This window comes from Monopterus albus, unplaced genomic scaffold (genome assembly GCF_001952655.1).
Source record: "Monopterus albus unplaced genomic scaffold, M_albus_1.0 scaffold328.1, whole genome shotgun sequence".
NCBI lineage: Eukaryota > Metazoa > Chordata > Actinopteri > Synbranchiformes > Synbranchidae > Monopterus > Monopterus albus.
Window position 1 is genome coordinate 370,538 of NW_018128208.1, and position 22,606 is coordinate 393,143.

Below are 22,606 nucleotides of genomic sequence, written 5' to 3' on the forward strand. Positions count from 1 at the left end.
AACAGCACGAAGCTCTGTGAATAAATATAAATAGCCAAGTGGTTTACTCTGCACTATCTACTGGAGCACAGTGTGTTAGATTTGTACAACTAGCTTAGGCACATTGTCATCACTGATGACTTACAGAGAATGAATATTCTGCATCTCTTTCTCTCTCCTCTCACGCTTGCGCTGTCGCTCTGTCTCTCTGAGAGTGTCAGGAAAGGGCATCTGCTTCAGTTTTCCCTCAGTTAATCAAATGACTTTCAGCTACAGACTAAAAAAGCTCAGGCAGACACTTTGAAATGATTCATTATTTCACACAACTATCAGTCCATATCAAAGGTGGTTACATTTCAGAAATCAAAAACACATGAAGCACGCACAACACAAACATACATATGGTCACAAAAAGCACAATAATAAATCCCAGAGGTGTCAGCAGACTGTGAGAAATGAATAAATATTTTCAAAAACAGTGTGCACTATTAGTGGAGCTATCTCATTTTTGGCATATTTGACTACTTTGAAAATACCTCAAAGCGTGTCACTGCTTCAGCAAACCTTTAATGGAACACTGAACGATGTCAGACCCACCTTCAGATAGCTAAATGATTTGTTAGGTAACCTCCACCTCAAATCAACACAACAGGTTTTCATCAGGATGCACAGAGTGATTTTAGGACAAACTGTTCTCTCTTCAGTGCTTTTCTGGAAGAAGCCCATAGGAACTCTCACACTCAAGAAACTCATAAGAGTGACTGGTGTCAGAAGCACGGCTCAAGGGATGGCACTGCGGATCAGTCCACTACTTCGGTTTGCCATGAAATTCTGTACTAAGATTCAACACAGCACATAAAGATTGTCACCCTGAGCATGTTAGCACACTGACATTTGTATTTCACACAAAGCACTGCTGTAGTCTTGTTTATTAACTTCTTTGTTGATTGAGTTTTGTTGTCTTGTATATTATTAGCTGTTAACTACATACCTGATCATGCGTGTTCAAATTGTTCTGTTGTAGTAGCTTTATGGCTGAATGCAAATGTGGACAATATAAAGCATGAATACAAAAAAACATTACACTAAAAAACTTGTCTTTAGCCCATAGATTTTCTTGTTACTTCTATTTCCTCTTCTTCTCTGTCTCCCTCTGCATCTCTCCCTGCCAGCCCCCACTTACATTCCTGACAGATGACTGAATCTTATGTGCTCTTTTGACAGGAGTCATCTGGGCCTGTCAAAGCTGTGATATAAATCAGTTTGGTTTGGAGTGAATTTCTCAGCGTTATTCACCTCAGGATAAAAAGAAAAAAAAAATACAAATGGAGCTTTGAAAGGCCTTCCTTAACTAGTTGAAGGTCATGGAGAAACACATTTTCGTCCTCCCCCAGCCGTAGTGCCCCTCCTCTGTTGTATAATCCCATCATATTTTAGAGTTCTGCTCAACTTGTCCTGCTCCCTTGATTTTACTCCCTCCTTGATTTCAGCTTCAGCATCCCCTTCTGAATCACCCCTCCCCCATCTCTCTCTCTCTCTCAGCTGTGAAGCATTTCATAGAGTTGGTGTTGGGAAGACAATACTGTGTAACTAGTACAGTAGAGGGAGGGCCAGTCATACTCCTGACAGCAACAACATGCCATCTGCAGCTCTGGCACACAACGTTCCCCCGGCTCTGCTCTGGCCACCCTTCTAATGGCAGACCTAACCGCACACAGAGAGGAAAAACACCAACCAAACCTCCCATATCCACCTTCTCACCCTCACATGGCATCTCTTTCCTCCTCTCTGTCCTCCATCATCCTACAGGCATACTGCACACTGCATTTCTTCTCAACAAAGCAACCTCTCTTCCTTTTCCAACTGCTTATTCAACTCTGCTTTTTCCTTGACCTAACTCCTCTATCTAAATTCTTCTCCCCATCTCCTTTCCTCCTCATTCTTGTCTTTTGCCTTTATCTCATGCGCTCCACCACATCCCATGGTGTCAGAGCTGGCAGGAGTTCAAAGGGAAAATTTTCTGTTCTGATTTTGTAACCAGGCATTGACTGTTCATGAACAGTAGGTTCGAGTGGACGGCTAAAATCGCTCCGTGTGTGGTGTTACACATCACTGACGTTATTCTAATGCAGCTCCAGCAGCCTCCATCTGAAGTAAGATTGGACTTAGAGCCTGTGATGTGTTGAATCTTCAAGGCTGTTGAGGCTTTTGTTTTTCATCCAGCAATAACAGATGCTGGTTTCAGCAACAGGCTCACAAAAGCTCATTACATTTAGTGTGAGGCCTGTAATTGCATGTCATGGTTCAAAAGTTCATCGATGGCCTCAGTCAGGTGTTGCTGAGACTGAACAGAACACATGCTGGGACACAAACACATTCTTGCAGCAGCAGGTTTTAGATGAGTGCAATGAAATGTTTGATAACTTTGGCATAATGCCTCACTAGAGATAACTCAATTGAATGCACTGCACCTGGGGCAGACGGAAAGGTAAACAAGCACTTTGGCAACATGGCTTACTAGTTCCACCTGGTTAATGTATGTGAGACTGTGTTCTGACTGAAGAAGAAGCAGTCAGCATACAATAAAAAAGGTACACTGCGCCCTAAAGTAGGATAACATTAGGATGATGGACAGTGGATGAGAGCTTGAAACCATGTACGGCTCATGCTAGTCCAAAAGAGTTATCAAAGGACAGGAGAAGCCTTATGAGGCCTGGAGTATTTTTCTCCAGCTGGTTGAAAGCAAATGAGGAGGATTAAAAGTATGAGAGGTGACACGAAGGAAGTAAGTAGATAGAATGACAGCAGTGGAAGCTGAAACTGATTCAGTTCTGGCTGATTTTAACACAGAAGAGCTCATCAAAATCGATTCCTCACTCTGACCCACCCTATATCACTCTTACTGCTCTTATAGCACAGTTTTCAGTGAAATGTAGTCCTAAAAGCCCACTGCACACAGCACTAAACAGCAGACCGACCAGTTAGCAACCAGCTGACAGCAGTCGAGCTATATTACCTTTAGGAGGTTTTGAAAAGCAAAACAGAGCAACAAGCAGAGTGAAATCAATATTAGCATGTCTGCACAGGCAAAATGGTGAAACAACTGCTTTCATCACTGACTCATCTGCTAATTACTTTCTCTGTCCAATGATAAATAGTTTGGTCTAACAATTTACCAGAATGCTTGCTGACATCAACAAATTATTTGTTGTTGCTTCTCAGACTAACTGTCAAAAACCTTAAATCCTTGGACTGAAAACAAAGAAAAACAGGAAATGTTCACATCAGAAATAAGTGAATTTCTGCCAGTTTTGTCTGACAAATCAATCAGTTAATTGATTAATCAGCTAATAGTGTCAAATTTAAGAGTTTAGTTAGACTAATGCCTAATTTCATCCTGTGGCTATGATCAACATAATTGTCAACATTATTGCCTTGTGCACAGGAAATTATACCTGAATATGGAGTTTATTGTAGATAAACAGTTAAGGTGTCATGTGATCCTATAAACAGCAACAGCACAGCGAGTCTCTATCAAACACCAGAGGAAGCAAAGGGATCTTTAATTGCTGTTCATAGTAAATGTCTTATTGTAGTTAAATTACCCAACTCCATAGCTGCTGCTTCTCAGAAAAACAACACATTGACTTGGAAACCATACTTTTATTGGTTTCAAATGTTTTTATTGTCACTCCTTTAAAAAAATGTTAATGTATTGAGTGGGTGAAAAAATGCTGGCTCATCATCATGTCAAGCAACGCAACTATGAGCTGCAGCATTGGAATAAAAAGGTGGCTAGTGTTAGGAAATGAACAGTTTCACTCATCACCTCCTGCCATGTCTCTCCCAAGGCTATGACTTATAAGTCATTCACACTGAGGTAGTCAGGAGGAACAAAGGGAGACTTTTTGGCAGATCAGAGGTTAACAAAAAGTCACACTGATCACTCTTACACTATCTTACCTCTTGTTTTATTTTCTGTACTTTCTCATTTGAAGTGATTAAAACTTACTACAGCATCTAAAATGCTGAATACAAGTCTGCTAAATGTGCTGGTTTAGGAAACTGCTGTTCCTGTCGTCCAAAGTGAGCGATAGCAGGAAAAAGAGGAAACAAACTGCAGTCACATCTGTTATTTCTGTATGCGCCTCACCGTCTGTTTGTGGTGGTGCTTTGTGATAGATGGCTGAGGTGGCCTGGCAGTCAGTCTGCCTCTGGCCAACATTTTGCACCACTGTGGTGGTGGTGTAACCCATTTAGATACAGCCCTATGGGGACACACAGACGCAGGGTGTCTCCTTAAAAAGGCGTGCAAATAGAACAGTCATCATCCATCGCCTTTCTGTTGGACAAAATCAGGTGATGCTACTGTTGGTGCTGATAATTATTTCTTTGCTCCCCTTCTGTTTAATCATATTCATCCAACTATATAATGTTAAAAACCCATAGTTTTTGGTGTTTCCTGTAATCAGCCCCCCCCCTCCACTTACATATTCCCATCTTGTGTTTTGTATCTCAGTGTACTGAGCTGGTGCAAGTCACTCAGCAGCCAGGGAAAACTTCTCATTCAATAAAAACTTCTCACTCAAAAGCATATCTAATGTTTTATATGTGCACTTTTAATTTCTAGTAGCTGTAGCTGTCAAATAACTTTAGTGGAAAAAAACAACATTTGGTATAAAGTTTGACAAAATGGAAATGTTTAAAGTACCTCAAAACTGTAAGATACTTCAGTACATTCAGTACTCAAGTAAATGCACTTATTCACTTTCCACCAATTCAACATGCACAAAGGCAATAAGAAAACCCTGTCCTCACCACAACATAGTCACAGAAAGGAAAATGCATTCTTATCAACTCACATGCACATGCACACCAAAACACTCCACTTAAACAAAATCTGCACTGGAAACAGAAAGAACAGCAGGCAGAGCAGTACTGAAAGCAACTCTCCTTCCCTCTTATACACGCACACACACACACACACACACACACACACACAAACAGGGGACTGGTTCCACTGCTTGCTGCTCTCTCATTGTCCATCAGAGCAGAAGACAGCCAACCAATCAAACAGCAGCTCCTCGCACATGACCACAGGGACTATAGTCTGCCCAGCAGAACTCTTGGTGACCAGGTGGAGCTGCAGAACAAAAACCTGCAGCCAGACTGATTTGTACCTAGTCAGTCACTGCTTAATTTCAGTCAGTGCAAGAGATACTGACTACTGTAAGTGAATGAATGCTTTTCTTAGTTTTAGTAGTAGTAGTTCTTAGTAAAAACAGTTGACTGTTTAGGTCAGGCATGGACAAGAGTAACCCCATATCAACCTATCCAAAATAACATGCTGAATATGACATTCACAGCATTTTACTGACAAGCGTAATCCAAGGAAAGTGGTAAATTGATTAAACATAAGAAAGCCGTATATTACAGCCCACATACCTTAACGTTACACTGTGTAACCAAAAGAATTAAAATCCTAATTAATAGGTTCCTCAATAAAAATGAAAGATTAGCAGTTTGATCCACCTACTGTACATCTATATGTCACATTCCTTGATTTTTTCTTGGCATGTCTTTATTTCAGATCATACAGTGATGGAAAAGAAATAAATATGGCACAAACAAATCCTTGGTGTGGGTGCTGCTGTCTCCTGAATGCACATCTGTTGATTAACAATAATGTATGTGGACTGTAACATAATGTCCAGTTTTGTTCCTCACTACTGTAACCCCGCTGGTACCCAGTATTTCTAACAATAGAGTATATTTTTTTTCTCCTTTTCTCTGAAATGCCTAAATGTTACTCCCTTCTTCCCCAGAATATTATTTTTGTTCCACTGTACCTACAATTAAGCATTAGTAAGAACATAGTGGTACCTAATCCATGGAAGGAAATTAAACTCTAAATCGTGGGTTGTATTATAACACATTACCAGACATTTTAATCAGAATGCTGTCCTATCAGAGTAAAGTACACGCATTATTTTAATCCATGTTAACAGTCATTGGTGGCAAAGCATAGTTAAAGTGAGGTTTCTTTGTGTGTACATGTATGAGTGCGCATGTGCACACACTTGTGAGGGAAGGGTATGAGCAGTATTAGTATAACAACAGGGAAATGGCCCAGTGATGGTTGCCATGGTAAATATGGTCCCCTGCCGTGTGCTAGCCGTCCCATCCTCCCCACCTTTCTGTTCCACTGCTCTCTGCCTTCTCCATGATTGTTTTTCTTCTCTTACAAGTCTTTCCCTCCTCCATCATTTCCACCATATCTACTGCTTCCACCCTTCCCTAACTATCCATTTTCCTTACTTTTCTTGCTGTACTCCTTTCCCTCCCCTACTGTTGCTTCACTCCACAGTGGCTTCCCTACAGGCCCTGATCACTGCCCAGAGATAGACGATCTTCAATGCATCATGGCAGTGCGACTGGGCAGCGCCTGGGACAGCAATGAGCCACAACATCACCACAGCCCCATCATGCCATGCTCATGACCTAAAATCTCAACATTCACAAAGGTAATGATTTCTTCTAAGTGATGTGATTAGGGCTGAAAATAATTATTTTAATAATCAATTAATCTGTCAATTATTTCTATGGATGTATAAAAAACTTGAAGAAATCTATTTTCCACATTACAAAACAAACACATTCTTTTAACAATGCTAATGCAATGTTTCTATGTAGTGCATTATTAAACAAAAAAAAAAAATTTGTTCAAGAATACAGTGTTTATAATGCACACAAAAGGTCCTCGGTGTTAACAAAAACACAAAATTGTTTGATTTAAAATACTTTAGGCTAGATGCTCATAAAACATGCCATGTTAATGAAAAGGGCCAGTACAGACATGACTACTACTAGTGATGTTATATGACACCAAAGCTTAAAGGGTGTATTGAGTAGATGGGGCATTTCAAAATGAAGCCTCACTTCAAGCTTGGCCCATTTTCCCAACTGTCACATTATCGATGACAAACAAGGCCTCGGTTTCTGACAGAATTACATGACTGTTTCAGTTTGAGATTCACGGATTCAAACTGTTGATACAAGGACAGAGACAAGTAAAACTCTTGCAATTGTAACTGGATGGGTATTTTTACAGAAAATGCTGAGACTTTACGGCATGTTTATTGTTTTAATTTTATTTATTGTTTAGTATTGAGGATCTGAATCATGTTTGATTCAACTCTTGACAGTAAGAATACGAAACCACAATTAATAAACTGAATTATTTTTCCTGTAAGATAAAGAGTATATATGTCATATAATAGAAACTTCTCTTTCTAAATAAAAAATCAAATGTTTCCCTTTCTTCTTTCAATTACACAAGCATGTCAGTATTTGCACTCTTAGCGGTGTGATGATGATGATGATGACTGTACTTCATTTTCACTAGTGAACACTGGGTCAAATGAGGTTTTGAGTATTTGTGCAAAAAAACTGCAAAGCCCCATTTGGCCATCACTAACTGCTACTGCTGACAGCTAAAAGTAAATATGAGTGTGCCTAAACAATCCTCAACACATTTAGGCCTATTCCTAACTTGCCTATGAGCCATCTACTATGTTATTTCCAGCCATTTAATGTTTAATCTTGGGTACCTCTAGATAGTTTAACCCTCATAACTCCAAATAGTTTGTAATTGTTTCAGAATCAGAGCCAAAAAGCCTCTTCTCTAAAACGAGAGGACAGTTTGTGAATGCATACAACTCATGCTGCCAATGTTGTGTCACAAGTGGACAGCACAACAAACGGCAACAGCATTAATTAATTAGAATTTCTGCTCCATAGATAGGTAAACAACGGTATATGTACCAATGAAAACAGATGTGTAACACTTTAAACAAAGCAGGTAATGAAGAAACCCCATATTTTAACTGCCATAATGCAGACATGGTAACTTCGCCAGCCTTACAACAATTCTCTCTAGCATTACAGAAACAAGGCATTAACAGACATGCAACATGTTTTTTAAAACTTACCATTAAGTCCCACTGAGTAGTGGAAACATCACTCCCTTTCAAGTAACTCCAAGGTCGGTAAATCCAACCAGTGGTCACTGTGTCTTCCATCACACGACATACAGTCCCAAAGCAGTGAAACTAATTCCAACAGGTAGCGTAGCACCGACAATAACATCATGTGTCATTAATCTGCTTGTTAAACAGCAACACATCACACATGGCAGACACACTGAGCAAGCAGTCAAAACAAACAGGTACTGTGCTCCAGGGGAATCTAGTGTTGATGAGCTGATCAATCACCGCTGCCGGGGTCTTCACAGGCAGCGGTTTGTCGGTTAGATCCGGTCAGGTAAAACAACGAGTCCCTGTACATGAACATTCCTGGACATGCAGTAACCTCAGGCCCTGTATTTTTGTCCACATCCTCTGGTCCCAGTGCAGCAGGAGGAAGTAAAATATATCCACAAAACCAGATGCAGTGGAAAATTTCCACTGGCACTGGTGGATGTCTTTTTTTTTTTAACATAAGCTTTATTGAAAGTCAGAGTCCCTGTACATGAACATTCCTGGACATGCAGTAACCTCAGGCCCTGTATTTTTGTCCACATCCTCTGGTCCCAGTGCAGCAGGAGGAAGTAAAATATATCCACAAAACCAGATGCAGTGGAAAATTTCCACTGGCACTGGTGGATGTCTTTTTTTTTTTAACATAAGCTTTATTGAAAGTCAAAAAGTCAAAAAACAAGAAAAAGCATGCCATGGGCTCTTTAATATAATGTCTGTTCACACGTTTCATGTTTACACGAATGCACCACAAATGGAAATACATTTAGCACCCATTATTACCAGCCTATATAAGCCACCATTATGTTCCTAAATACAATACAATACATAACAATATAACCACGTTACTTAAAATCAGGGGCATCATAATTTTCGCTTCACAATTTCTTATATTAATAGCCAAAATTAACAACTTACTTAAGGTTAAGTTCCCTTTACTTCTATTTCTTACTTCTTTCTTATTACTTTCTGCTGTAACTTCCGCCATTTTTAAATGTTTTGTCATCCGGTCTTCTTCTTCTTCCACTACTTCTTTTGATTGGCGGCTGGCAAACCAACGTGTAGGTGCAACACCGCCACCTATCGAATTGGAGCGTGGAACAGTAGCACTCACACGGTCGCTGACCCAGCCATGTCTGCTCTTGGCCACCTCACACAGCTACGCCACTGGACCAGCTAAACGATAATTAAATTTGTTGCCAGCTATTTTTATTATCGACTTTAATCAATTTTATCGATTAGTTGCTGCTGCTCTAGATGTGCAGTAGTGCCAGTGTGCACCATTCATCATCATCATCATCATCATTGCCATCATAATCTCCTTCTGGATGCCAACATTCATCAGGATCTGCTCTTCATACTGCATACTGAGCGCACACTATAGCCATAATTAAGATTTCACAGCAGAGTCAAGTTTATTTATCATTTACTTTAATAGCTACAATAACATATTTGTATTTATGAATACAGCATATGTGTTGTTGTTTAAATCAGCAAATCTAAAGACATATCTGTCACTGAATACTTACTGAAAATAGCTAAGAATATATGGCAAAGACATTGTTTGCTTTCCCAAGTAGCCCAGAGTGATGAACAGTAATTTTGAAAAATGATTTTCACACTCTGACAGTGTAAACTATAGGGAGTTGAAATATAGAAAATAATAACCAGAATACCATATTTCTGATATTGTATCTTTAGCATAAGTGTTCATTCATGACCTTGGAAACACATACAGTTTCTGTCACGGCAAGATTTATCTGCTAGGGAGCAAATGTTTGTTGTAGGACCCCTACTGAACTCAACACATGGCAGGTTCATTATGTCCTCTGGCACCAAGAAACCAACCAGTACTCTTGAGCAAAGACAATTAGTAGATTCACTGATTGCTTGGTTGACAGGAAGTTAATAGGCAACAAGTTTATTGATGAAAATTTCACAAAAAAGAAGAGTCACAAGATGGAGGACTGAGGATTTGACATAGCCCGTATTGTACATCAGTGGTGCAAATTTCAAATGTAATGTAATTTGGGCCTTTATGAAATATTTTATAAAAAGTTATGTATAGCTATCAGAGTATAAATTGGTTAGTCCATCTGCATAAAATTAACCAGCAACAATAAATTAATTAATTAAGTAATTTTTCAAGGTAAAATGCCAACAGTTTTCTGGTTACAGATGTGAATATTTGAAGCTATACAGCAGCTTTGATTAGATGGACAGAACATCTGAGGACCTCATCTTGGAATATAAAAGTTTGTGCTAAACATTTTTTGGTCCATTATTAATAGAGAAAATGAGCATATACATTTATTCAATAATTACAGCCTTAGATTAATTAGTTCAATAGGCCTATTTTTGGAGCACCCACGGAACCTCATTAAAGATTTAGGTCTGTTATAGCATATGAAATAAGCGAATGAATGTCTGAACCAGTGTAAATACTACAGGTAACAGTAATACGTTGACCTTTTCTAACCCTCTACAACGCGGTGCCATTAGACACAACCTGATGGATAGCTGGGGGCATCTTTCTGCTTCTACACTGTGAAATGTTATTGTTATAATAAAACAGCATGGCTCATACAAGCATAATGAAAACTTAGGCCTATCCATACAGGCCTAATATGCATAGGTTTTGGCCCTGTGACTTTAAGAATTTAGTGTGTTTTATTTCCTTTTTCTTACACAATAATACAGAAATTATAGGGGAAAAGCAGAAATGTGCTTTAAAGAAATGACACATATCAATTGAAAGATTGTAAACTGGAAAAGTAATGATAGGATGTGTTCATTTAACTTTGGCATTTCTCTGTAATGGCTGGCAAATGGCCTCACTAGGCTAAAGAATGCACTAATTTGGTGTACACATCTCCCATATTCTCCATTAAGTCAGCACCGTGAGCGTTTTCCACCGACGAAGCCACATTTCTGCATTCTTGTAGGCAAACACCAATGTTATTTCACCTGCCCCTGCACAAGAAACGTCCAGCAGAAATAACCAGAGCCTAGGTAACTTGTGTGAACCCGCTGAACCGGAAGGAACAATGGTGTCAGCAGTACTTCTAGGCTACAGATGTCTCAGTGTTTGTGAGGGCGTACCGGCACTGCTGCTCACCTGTCAGGCTGTCGTAGCACTCGATCTCCGTGTTCTCCACGGCTCTCCGCTGCTCCTCGGTCAGCTTGGTCGCGGCTTGGGTCAGCAGGTTGACCTCGGGACCCGTCCCGTCGACAACATGCACCCCTTTGAGCTGCAGCAGCGCCCTGTGGTACTTGCCTATTGCTTCCCGAAATTTCTTCTCCTTGTAGCATCGGTGACCCTCCGCCTTGAAGTCGATGGCTTTCTGGATCTTCACCTCCATCTCCATTTCAGCAGAGCTGGCTCGATACCCGCCGCCGCCCCCCCGTCCCCCCGGGCGCCCGCGCCCGGGCTCGGCCCGCCGGTCTCTGGGTAGCTTTTAAGGCTCTTTATCTGGTGCTGTTTGGCTTCCATGTCTCTCAGAGAAAGCGAATGGAGCGGGCCATGGTGTTCGGACACGAATGTGTGCTTTGCTGGGGAGGACCGGAGCAACGTGTTGTGCATAAAGGATGTGGGATGGAGCGGCAAAAACGGCTGGGCAGGCGGAGGCACCGGAGGGACGACGAGCCTTGATAAACAGTCAAGAAAACGGCTTCAGAAGCGTATTCGGATTGTAGGTTGTGCTTTAAGAATATAAGTAAACGTCCTGTAGGCCTAACTACTGTTTGCTGTTATGGAAAGATAAATATGGCTAAAACAGCTGGTAGAAACATCCTGAATTTCCCAACCGTTGAAAACAACAGACCTCTCGTGCTGGTCCTCACGCGGAAGGATGCTCGCTGGAATTCTATGGTATCAGCCTCCGAGGCACGCGCAGCTTCAGCACCACAGACAGCGCACACACCAGAGTACACACAGCAACCCTACCGCAAAGCATTGTGGGAAAACAGACGAGTCGTGACGCGTTGCTGCAGTCCAGATTTTACATGGCAAAAACCGAAAAAACGTGCAGAAATGTCCAGACACGATAGATTATTGGTCAAAGGCATGTCTCATTTTGGTAAATTCATATAACGCAGGCCTATATGAATCATTAATTGTGTACACATAAATAAGAGCTTATTTGCATATTTGTTTGTCTATTGGTTACGCCTTGACATCCAGTCTACTCATATTGACTGCAGCCTAGGCTAAGTGATAATTTCGTATAACCTAATAAGAGCTAGCAGATTACGTCACTCTCATTGTCTGGAAGAAGACAGTCCTCAGTAAAATAAAAAAAGCCCGATACGGGCTATTTTACTTAAACCGATTTGCCCTTTATCTTATAAACATCAGATTCTGGCCAAACCGGAGCGGCCGATGTCCTCAGCTGATAAGGTGTTCAAGGAGATGGAGACGGGCCGCAGGCACCATAGGGGCAGAGGACAGGAGGTGGGAGAGCGCCCTCAAGGGGACACAATGTCAATTACACTCGCCGTGCAGCCCACGTTGGTGAAGTATTCAGGTCCTTTAATAACAGGCCTTTAAAAATACTGTGACAAGCCCTGAACTGAAAAGTAAATCGTAACGTATAATCAACTAAATATACACAAGGTATTTAAAGCAACTGTACCCAATGCAGACAGATTAAACGTTAGCTCCTGTGGTTGTGATACCATATTATCATTAGACTATTATTACTGATGCATTCATGTGTAAACAGCATTTCACTGCTATAGTTTTCAATTTGACAACTGATTGTAAAGATGTTGGAAATAGTGAGAAATGCCCATAATAATTGCCCAGAGGCCAAAGTAATCAAACAGTCCTCAAAATTATAAAAAAAGGTCGAAAATCTTTATACTTCAGAAGCTTGAACCATGAACATATGGCATTTGTAAAGTAACTATACATGTCCAACATTTATAATGAAGTAAAAACTACAATATTTCCCCCTGAAATGTTGTAAAGCAGAAGAAAGTGGCAAGAAAAGAGACTCAAGAAAAGTAAGCGACCAACCAATCATACTCCCTCTATACAGTTTTTTTAATATAACTTTGCAAGTTATATTACATCAGTTCTTCCTGATTTACAAGCAACCTGGCATCTTTGCAGTGCTTTCATAAGGAGCAGCACAGTCCAGGAGCAGACCATTCTCTCAGTGACAGTCATGTAGACACAGGTTGTGTCCCATCTATATTTGTTCCTTGCTTCATGCATCCAGGACCTAAGGTACATCAGCTCCTCCTGGGTGAACTGTCATTTCTACTTCCACCAGCATACAGATAGATTCATGAATAATTCATCATAGCAAAACTTACAGTACACTATGTGCAGGTGTTGTACAGCTAGACTGATGAAAACACTACCAGCAGTCTCTCCATATGCCAGGGCCAATGATAAGACAGTAACTATACAGTATAGCACTAATTACTGTCAGCTGCTTGGCGAATGTGGAGGTGGTGATGCAGACTGCTTACTGAATTTTAGATGATGCCAATAAACCATCATAAAATAGATCTTCACCTCCATGAAATATAATCTGATTATGATGCACTTTACTGATACTGTGGGGACATTTGTCTCAGGCTTCACTGTGGCATCCCTCTCACAGCTCAGCCAGCATTATGCAGCAGCAACCTCAGTGTGCGAGACTGTTGGGGAAAAAAAATTGTCAACTCAATGTTCTGAAAGGAATATAAATATGGATTGTGCTGCCATGTCTGATGCATCACTGTGCAAAGTACAGAGACAACACAGAACAGCCTTTGGACCCTTTGCTTTTAATTATCTTCCAGGTAATTAACCCCCTCCCACCCCCAAATCTTTAAAAACTTCATGACAGAGATGGCTAGTGTGTTTTGCTCTAATTTTTTCCTTAGAACAATACAAATTTGTACATGATTTTAAACATTTCAAAAATATTTACAATGTAACAAAGTTCTGGTGTGAAACCTGAAAGACCAAAATAGTACACAGGAGCCAATGACTCATACTGAGTAGTGCGAGTTACTTACCAGATATACAGTGCAGTGGCTCGACACCAGGCCTGATGGAATCTCTGAGTTTCTCTACATGGATACATGATACAAGGAATACACATAGAAAAATATGTGGCAGAGCAGGCTCTGTGCTGTGTAAAACCAACTAACAAATCTATACACTGCATTTCAAAATAAACATTCTACTGAGCTGGGCTTCAAGTAGGTGGTTTAGAAAACGTTCAGTGCTATGGTAAAAAAAGTCAACTTGGGTGTCTTTAGTTCTGAGGTGTGAACTTCAACTCCACAAAGAGTAGATGAAGAGGAGGAGGTGCGGTGCTTTTCCTTGATTCAGTTGTAGACAGAGGTCGTTCTGTGGAACCCGTCGCATATCCTTTTTTTTTTTTTTTTTAGCTCAGGGGAAAAGTTCAGAGGCCTTTCATCAATATTTATAAACATTTTCTACTTTCAAAACATTATGTGGGAACTCATTTTGAGGTAAAGAAGACTTAACCGTCACCTGATGGTTAGCATTATGTCCAACTGCCATCCTGTGTTTCAAACCTACAGGAAAAACTATTATTCATACATATAGATTATTTCAGAAATATTTATCTTTCAGGCAAATATCAACACAGTGATCACATGATTCATTTTGAGGGACATTTTCAACCACAACTGTCTTCATTCCAGAGGAACCTCATAAAACAGACATTTAGGCAGCAGCATCCTTATAATTGGAGTTAACAGGCTAAAATAAAATGACCATCATGGAAGATTGGTTGATGTCACACTCATGCCTTAAGGTCACAAATATAGTCAAATATACATGGCAGATATGACTAAGACATGATAAACAGCAACATAATGCCACAGAGAACTAAGTCCTCCAATTATAGGCTTGAACACCAAATAAAAGGCAAGTTTCCAATGCCAGTATAATGAAATATATAAAAAAGAAATACTTTTTTTTTTTTTTTTTTATCTAAGAGCATCCCTAAAGCCTCAACGCAGCACTGAAAATGCACATACACTCAGGGTGAACAGGCTTCGGTTTTCAGACTGACTCCAAAATAAAAACATAAATCTACAGTCCTGCATGTACCCAGGATAAAAAGATGCATAACAGGAGTCTGAATAAATTTTAGGGATTCATCTGTTAGGTTCTCTTGTTGCCCAGTCTCTTAAAGACACTGACAGCCTTAACATCCATCTGGGCCCCCAAGGACTCTCCTCCTCCTCCTCCTCCTCCAGCCGCAGTGCTGCTGCTGACCTTGGAGCTTGCTATGGTGGGTCTCTCCTGAGCTCTGGGTCTGCTGCTGGTCACTCTGTTGTCCTGTGTGTCAGCGGGTGTAGGTGACACGGTTGACGTGTTTGAGTGTGTGGCAGGGAGCCTACCCAGTCTTCGAAGCACACTAATCTTGGCAGAGGGGAGGCCATTAGGGGAAGAAGAAGAGGAGGAGGAGGGAGTGTCGGAGGAAGGTAGTTTGAATTTGCCTCCCAGGCGCCGCAGAGGGGTCCGGGCTGGTTTTGTGGCTGGTACTTTATCCTGGGAAGGAGGCAGCTTTTTGAGGACGCCGGCATACTGGAGAACAGAGCCTTCTCCATCACTGTCGTCATCATCCACATCTATGTCTCCCACCATCTTTTCTGGCACTGGCCCATCTTCATCTTCATCCCCTTGGTCCAGACGACTGAACACACCAGTGGGCTGTGAAAGAGGAGCATGATGAGCACACAACCTATCTTTATAACAAACAGTGAGCCATTAAGACACACTCACAGGTCTCACCTTGTTATTGCTTGTTGTTGTGTCTGCACTCGATTCAGCCCCAAGTCTTGCAAACACAGAGGTGCGTTTCAGACCTATTTATAAAGGAGCAGAGCAGCAATCAGAACGATTTACACACAAATTAATGGGACAGCTTAAATGTGAGAGGTTTGTCACCAGTGACGTATAATCAGCCAAAAATAATTTTATTGATTTGCCCTGGTTCTACAGATGAAGAAAGTGAAACTTAAAGCAGGTTGATAATTTGCAACAGGTCAGAGCAGAAACAGAAAATAATGAGAAGTGTGATTTAAACGGCTCACTGTGGAGATTAAGCTTCACTAAATGCAGAAGAGAGGAAAAAATAGACCTGAAGCGTAAAAAAAAAAAAAGCGAGGGCCCCAGGGGAGACGTGTCTTATGTGCATCTTGGATTCGGTGTGGAGTGAAACATTTGCAGAGCACGATGAGTGTAGAAAACACTTTCAGTGTGGATTAGAGCTTAGACCACTGTTGGTAGATACTAACCACTGCAGACCAGGAACACCCAACAAGACCTGCAGTCTGGGAGATGCTCTGACCCAGTCGTCAGCCATCACAGTCTGGCCCTTGTCAAACTCACTCAGATCCTTACACTCTCCCTTTTTTCCTGCTTCCAACACATCAGCCTCAAGGACTGAATGTTCACTTGCTGCCTAATATACCCCACACACCGTTTGTAATCAGATAATCAATATTATTCACGTCACCTGTCAGTGGTCATAATCTTAAGGCTGATTGATGTATATGTAAAATCATATTCTTCCTACTAATTTTAGTTTTTCATTTATAGTCTATGAATGCCTAAATGAAAATAATGAATAATTTGATGTTTTAAAGATTTTTTTCATGTTCTGTGGTCTATTCAGGTGTAGGTGAGATACTGGGTAGAAGTTCCCTGTCAATACAGTTCTGCTTCTCTACATGATATTTTAATAATGCTATGTTACTGTAAATAAAATATTTTCAGACTCCATAAGATGTTTTATAAGGTGCCATTTAAATCGGGTCTCTGTTTATCTAATGTTTTATTACCAGATCTGATGCTCTAATAATTCAAAAGATTTCAGCTTCAGTACATGACAAAATACAGTACATGGCAGACTACCACCAACCATGTACATGTACTACCAGGCTACATTATTGTATATATTTTTGAGCTTTATCTGTATTTTTATTGTTGTAAATGTACTTCCTAATGTGTCTTTATTTTCATTTTTAGGACAGTGGAAGTCCATAAATATAATGACTACATTACATTCGTCATCGTTATCAATACCCATTTTAAGTGTTTCTATGCTTTGCTGTGCCATCTTGAAATTGTGTTGATTCAGTATAGCTAGCCTCAGAATTCAATTTTCTCTTGAAGGAAAGTGCATTACAAACTCTGACAAAAGCCGATTTGACAAAAAGCCAGTTAAATAAAATGTTGCTTTTATCAATTACAAGAGAAAATGTGTTTCAGAGACAGAAACCAATTGCAAACTCATGCCTTGGAACAAAGATCAAAGTAACAGATTTTACAGTTGGGTAAAATCTGTTACTTTAAAAACCAAGAACAGTTGGACAGAGGGAGTAATTGTTAGCGCAGTGGGAGGTATTAGTAGAGGCGAGGGATTTGGTTATGACAGAAATGAATGAAAGCCAAACAGGCTCTCCACATGAACCCAGAGTCACCTGGTTAGTATGAATGTGGTCCATGGCGACATTTAGTTTTGATTAGTTGTAGTGAGCAGCAGAGTTATCTGGGAGTTGCCGGCAAGGCCACCGAGTTGGGCCTACCTTTCTTGGCCTGCTGGGCCAGGATGCGGCGTGTACGAGGCGTGGTGCCTTTGGGCATGTTGATGATGTACTTGCCTTCCATCTCTGCTGTCACTCGCCGGCGCTTCACTGCTGGCAAACCGTTCCCCTCATCAGCTGGCTGACTCACAGCTGACAAACACGGTAGCAGAACATGACGATTAAACAGACAAGACTCGTGGCTCCAGAGGAATAGGAAATAAGAGACTGATATGGTAAAATGAACTTTCTCTGATATCTACCTGTTTTGTTGCTCTTGTTCGCTTGCATGTTGGACACTGTGACGGAGAGGCAGTTGTCAGGTCGGCGGGCTGGAGTGGCTGGCGTGGCTGGCGGGGAGTCATGGCTTAGAGCGTTGGCAATCATACGAGTGGCAGCTGAGAAAAAAGAGCTGCAACTTAATTTGGCTTTTTTCTTTTAAAACTGCTGAGAAACTGTGATGAGCACAGAGGACAGATGGGCTTCACAGTTGTCTTCAGAAATGCAAGAAATCGCACTAGACATGCCAAAATGAAAAGTGTGCACAAAACAACAGGTTGGAAAGAACTGACAACCTGACACTGCGGCCAGCAAGGTTGTTCTGGTAACATTTGAATAAACTGATTTACTTTATCCTCTCATGAAAACAATTATCTTTCAATATACCTGACGTTAACACTGACAAATTTAGCTAATCAAATCTTATATGATCAGTAGAGATAATCTCTCCTAACTCCTCCTAACCAGGCTTATGACGGCTTAAATCCTACTTGAGATATAAAACACTACATTTCTAATGCAACCTTCTGTTGTGCTGCTGTTGCAAGTCTGAGACCGTTTTTAATGCCACACAGTCCTTAACTACAGAGATGATACTGATACTGCCCCAAAACCCATCTTGTGTACGAACACCCACAGTTTACTAGTGATGATGTGGCAGTGCATATGTTGGTTCTTTTATTTTTAGTCTCTTTTACACAAGTATAGCAGTTAATGTCAGTGCACCCAATAATCAATTACGCCATTACAAACTGTTAAGACAAAGTGGTAACAGGCTTAAGGGGAAAAATCTGTTCAGTGTACTCGTACATTTAATAAAACACCAATAAATGACAACGCTGTAATAAATACCACTTTGCTAGGCGAAGCACTGTATTACCGTATACTGACATTAACTGTTTGTTCCACTCCTCAATCTGCAAACAGGAATCTTATGACCTGTATGAAACACTGTTAAAAATGAGCCTTTTATTCTGAAGAAAACTAAATCCCATCAGAATAAAATGTCTTATGTAAACACCATTAATCACAATCAAGTGGCCAATTTCATTCTGTTTAAAAATAGGTAATCTTAACATTTAATCACCAACTAACAAGGAACTTTCTCGTGTAAATAGCTTGAGCTGCTCAGTCTCATCTATTTGCCCCAATTCTGAATCGCAGCAGAGGACATGAGTGGTTCACCTTTACCTGCTTGCAGACATACCTATGACTAATATTGCATCTGGGCTGATTCATTGTTCAGACTGTCCTGTTGCTCCAGTACAGCTATGTAGTAGCTTTGGATGAATAACAAGACAATTATTTTGTAATCATTTGTAATAATAGATAATGTATATTTTACCACTCTCACTGGTCTAGTCTGAATAGCTGTTGTGACCCTCATATTCAATCAGAAGAGAAATCCAAGTTAGTGGTAATTTAATAGTGGTATAATTAAGATATTGTTACTTACGAGTGTTGGCGGTTCTTCTCAGCTCAGCTTGAACACTGGTCTGTCCTAAGGAGATGGCTTCCGTGGCCATTTTGCACATGTCCTGAAGTTTAGAGGGCAGGAACGCGTTCAGGGTTAAGTTAAATTTGGAGTCCATGGTAATGTCTTATACTTTTAAAACTTTTCTATGCATAGCAACACACTCAAAAGCACTTTCACACTATGCCCATTCACACTCCCTAACAAAAACACACTGGCGACATCAATGAGAGTAATGCTTCATTACTTCAAAACACTAAGTCGGTCCTCACCTGCCTGTATACCTGCTTGGCATGTTTCAGAATGGCAATGATGTCACCAATGACCGTAATGCCGAGGTCCATCATGATGTCTTTACTGAGGTCCATCAGCATGTTCTTCTGAATCCTGCAGTGGCATAAACAATAAATTGTGAGGGAGGTGATAAAAAGCACGTGTGGGGTTTAATATCAGGCCTTTGAAACTGGGGCTTTAGGTTACCTGTTGTCCACAAAGGAGACTGCATAAGTGACAGCAAGACCAGCTGGGATCCCTGCATCTTTAAAAAACTGAATCCACTCTGAGGTGGCTTAAGGAAAAAAAAAGGGAAAGTTTTAACAATAACACAACAAAAACACTGAACTGCTGACAAACAGCTGGCATAGTTATGATAGATTTAATAAAATATCTAAAAATCTTTTAGTTGGGGTAAAACGGGGACTTCAGTGAGTGGACCACGAGCAAAGCAGTGAAGACGTCACGTTTCTGAACGTCTGTTCTGCTTGTTCAACAGCTATTTGATAAACTGCTCATAGACGTTACATCCCAATTCAGGGGACACATCCTTTGAAGGCTGCATTTGAAGGCCGATTTGGTCAAAGCGTCGCGACAAAGCCGTACCATTTCAAAGGCTCCTTCAAATGCCCAGAAATGCCTCCTTCTTATGCAACACCGGCTCTAACTGTTGAAACCTTCATGGCTCAGTCTATCCCAAGATTCTTTGCGTCCCGACAGAAAGCAGAGCAGCCGTCAAGGTTGCTAGGCAACAGGAGCAGTGCAGCCCATTGTCCGGCCTTCGTGGTCTATGACAGCTACATAGGCCATGCCTTCTTAGACTACGTCCTCTGTCCTTAATTGAAGCGCAGCCCCTCGAGACCAACACAGAGAAAACTACAGTGAAGCAAGGTAGGACAGCCCGCATCGACTCATTAGGTTCTGACAGTGGAAATGCAGCTACAATGTGCAGCTGGAACACCAGCGTCCTTGCTGACAGACTACTGTGCTCTGAACAAGATGTAGGTGACTGCTAATAGAGCTACCTTGGTCTAAAAACAAGCACTCACAACTCCAAAAGTCAGAAGAGATTCTAAACTGGTCTTACCTGGATAGACTGACCACATATTCTCAATCTAAGTGGTCACTTTGTCACCTGAAAAATGTCTAATAAAATGGCATAATACCAACCCTACAGATGAAAATGATAACTTTGAGGTTGGCTCAAAATCTCTGCCATCAGGCTCTTGCCCAGCTGTTGTTGCATAGAGCAGACCTTTCCCCAGCTCTGGGCTGTTGCCGTGGGACTCCTTCAGTCCCCGTCTCACACAGCGTGACAGCACTCGGTTTCATTGGTAATGAATGGGCAGCTGTCAGTGACTCAGGGCTTTGTCTTTGCATGTGCTCAGAGTGCTCAGCAGTGCAGTCGTGCACTTTGGCTACAAGGGAGCTCATATACAGTCAGCAGCCTTTGCAGCACTCACAATGGTGAACAATCTTTAAAAATATTCCTGTATCCAAAATATGATACGAATCAGAACCAAAATCTAATCAGTTGTTCCACAGCCTATACTCTACCTCTCCAACACATTTCAACCACATCCATTCATTACTTTTTGAGTTATGATGTTAACAACCACACAAACTCTGCCAAAACATAAAGCCTGCCCTGGACAGAGGTAACTACCTTCCTGTTTAAAGAACATAACCAACATAATAAAAACATTTGGTCAACTTTCTAATAAACTAATCAACCAATAGTTCTGTTGTTGTGACCACAGTAACAGTAAACTGGGCTTCAGGGTAAACAAAATAAAGTTATACTGCTGATAATGATTCTCAGCAACACTGTAAACTACAGTAGGAGAAGGGCCTGGCACAAAACGTCGAGAGAGACGTAAACCTTAGGAGGCAGCAGCATGCCGAACTCGAACACATGCTGACAGTGGCCAGCTGGATGTTATTTTTAACACCAACTATAACATGTCTTCTGGCTGGAATAACAGATCCAGGATGAACAGCTGCCGGAACATCGCCTCCAACTGGTACTGATGAGCTCATAGTTGCACGAAATTCATACGGTGGCTAAATTCTCATTTGGCACTTAGCGCCTGATCAAGACAGAATTATAAATGATGAGGGGTGCAACTAACATTTATATTCATCATCGAATAGTGTAATGTGCCGTTTGACTGTAACGTTATAAAGCCAGATTTGAAGAACAGCGTCAATCGGGAAACTGAACATGAAATGTAAAAGTACATACGGTGTTGGACGACTCATGTCAGCACAAGACAAATAACAACTGAAATGAACCAAATGAACGATTAAAACAGCCAAAAATTAAGTTCTCAGTTCTCACTAAACGTCTTTTTTATCAATGAAAACTGTGCTAGCTAGCAGTCTGCACTAGCATTGTCTTTGCCGTAGTATGGCCATGAATGTAAAAGTGATATCGGCTATCCGCGACGAACACTATAAAAAGAATTGGTCGACAAAACTCCAGACATTGTTCCGAATTGATACATTAGCCATATTCAACAGTGAAACAGCAAAATCTTTTAACTGTTGTGGATCCTTAGCCGGGCCTTTATGCTCTCACCTGTTGTTACGGACGCCATATTTACAACACTCGGCCTGCTGTGCTTGTAGATATGAACACTAGATGCCGTGTGAGCTACTTCTCTCTATTACGATACGTCACCGCTGCCGCCATGTTCCCAGGGGCGTCTCCTAATGCACGCCTGGGTATGAGGGCATGGGGTCTAGCCACACTAAACTCAACATCACTCGTTGAATTTACAGCCGATTTTCAAACTGTTTGGTTTGTTACAAACCCCAAAGATGTAGTTATGATGCAGGATGTTTTATTACATTAAAAATAAAGATGTTCATTTCAAAACTCAATTGTTGTAATACATCAAATTCATCACGTTTGTAAAAGTTAAATATTGTAACAAAACGTTTTACATGTGAAATGTTATTGCCTGTTGTTTGGCGCTGGCATTTTTTTTTT

The 22,606-nt window shown here is 40.8% G+C and overlaps 2 protein-coding genes across 3 annotated transcripts in view; both read right to left on the reverse strand.

Annotated features, from left to right (window-relative positions):
- The window catches only part of ttc9b (tetratricopeptide repeat domain 9B), a 25,559-nt gene extending 13,359 nt beyond the window's left edge, over positions 1-12,200 (reverse strand). The window contains 2 exon segments of the mRNA XM_020624523.1: positions 11,134-11,421; positions 11,424-12,200. Of these exon segments, the coding sequence (XP_020480179.1) occupies positions 11,134-11,421; positions 11,424-11,598 (463 nt within the window). The 5' untranslated portion in view covers positions 11,599-12,200.
- A 2,174-nt stretch (positions 12,201-14,374) lies between these two features.
- Positions 14,375-22,303, reverse strand: cunh19orf47 (chromosome unknown C19orf47 homolog). Of its 2 annotated transcripts, none has more exons than XM_020624528.1 (8): positions 22,193-22,303; positions 19,819-19,906; positions 19,611-19,725; positions 19,321-19,402; positions 17,849-17,983; positions 17,589-17,738; positions 15,790-15,863; positions 14,375-15,708 (listed from the first exon to the last, which is right to left on the reverse strand). In XM_020624528.1, the coding sequence occupies exons 1-8, from the start codon at positions 22,209-22,211 to the stop codon at positions 15,157-15,159; spliced, it is 1,215 nt and encodes a 404-aa protein (XP_020480184.1). In that variant the 5' UTR covers positions 22,212-22,303; the 3' UTR covers positions 14,375-15,156. The 2 variants fall into 2 exon arrangements, with proteins under 2 accessions (XP_020480184.1, XP_020480185.1); XM_020624529.1 differs by having other exon boundaries at positions 17,664-17,738; positions 22,193-22,302.
- Positions 22,304-22,606: the final 303 nt, after the last annotated feature.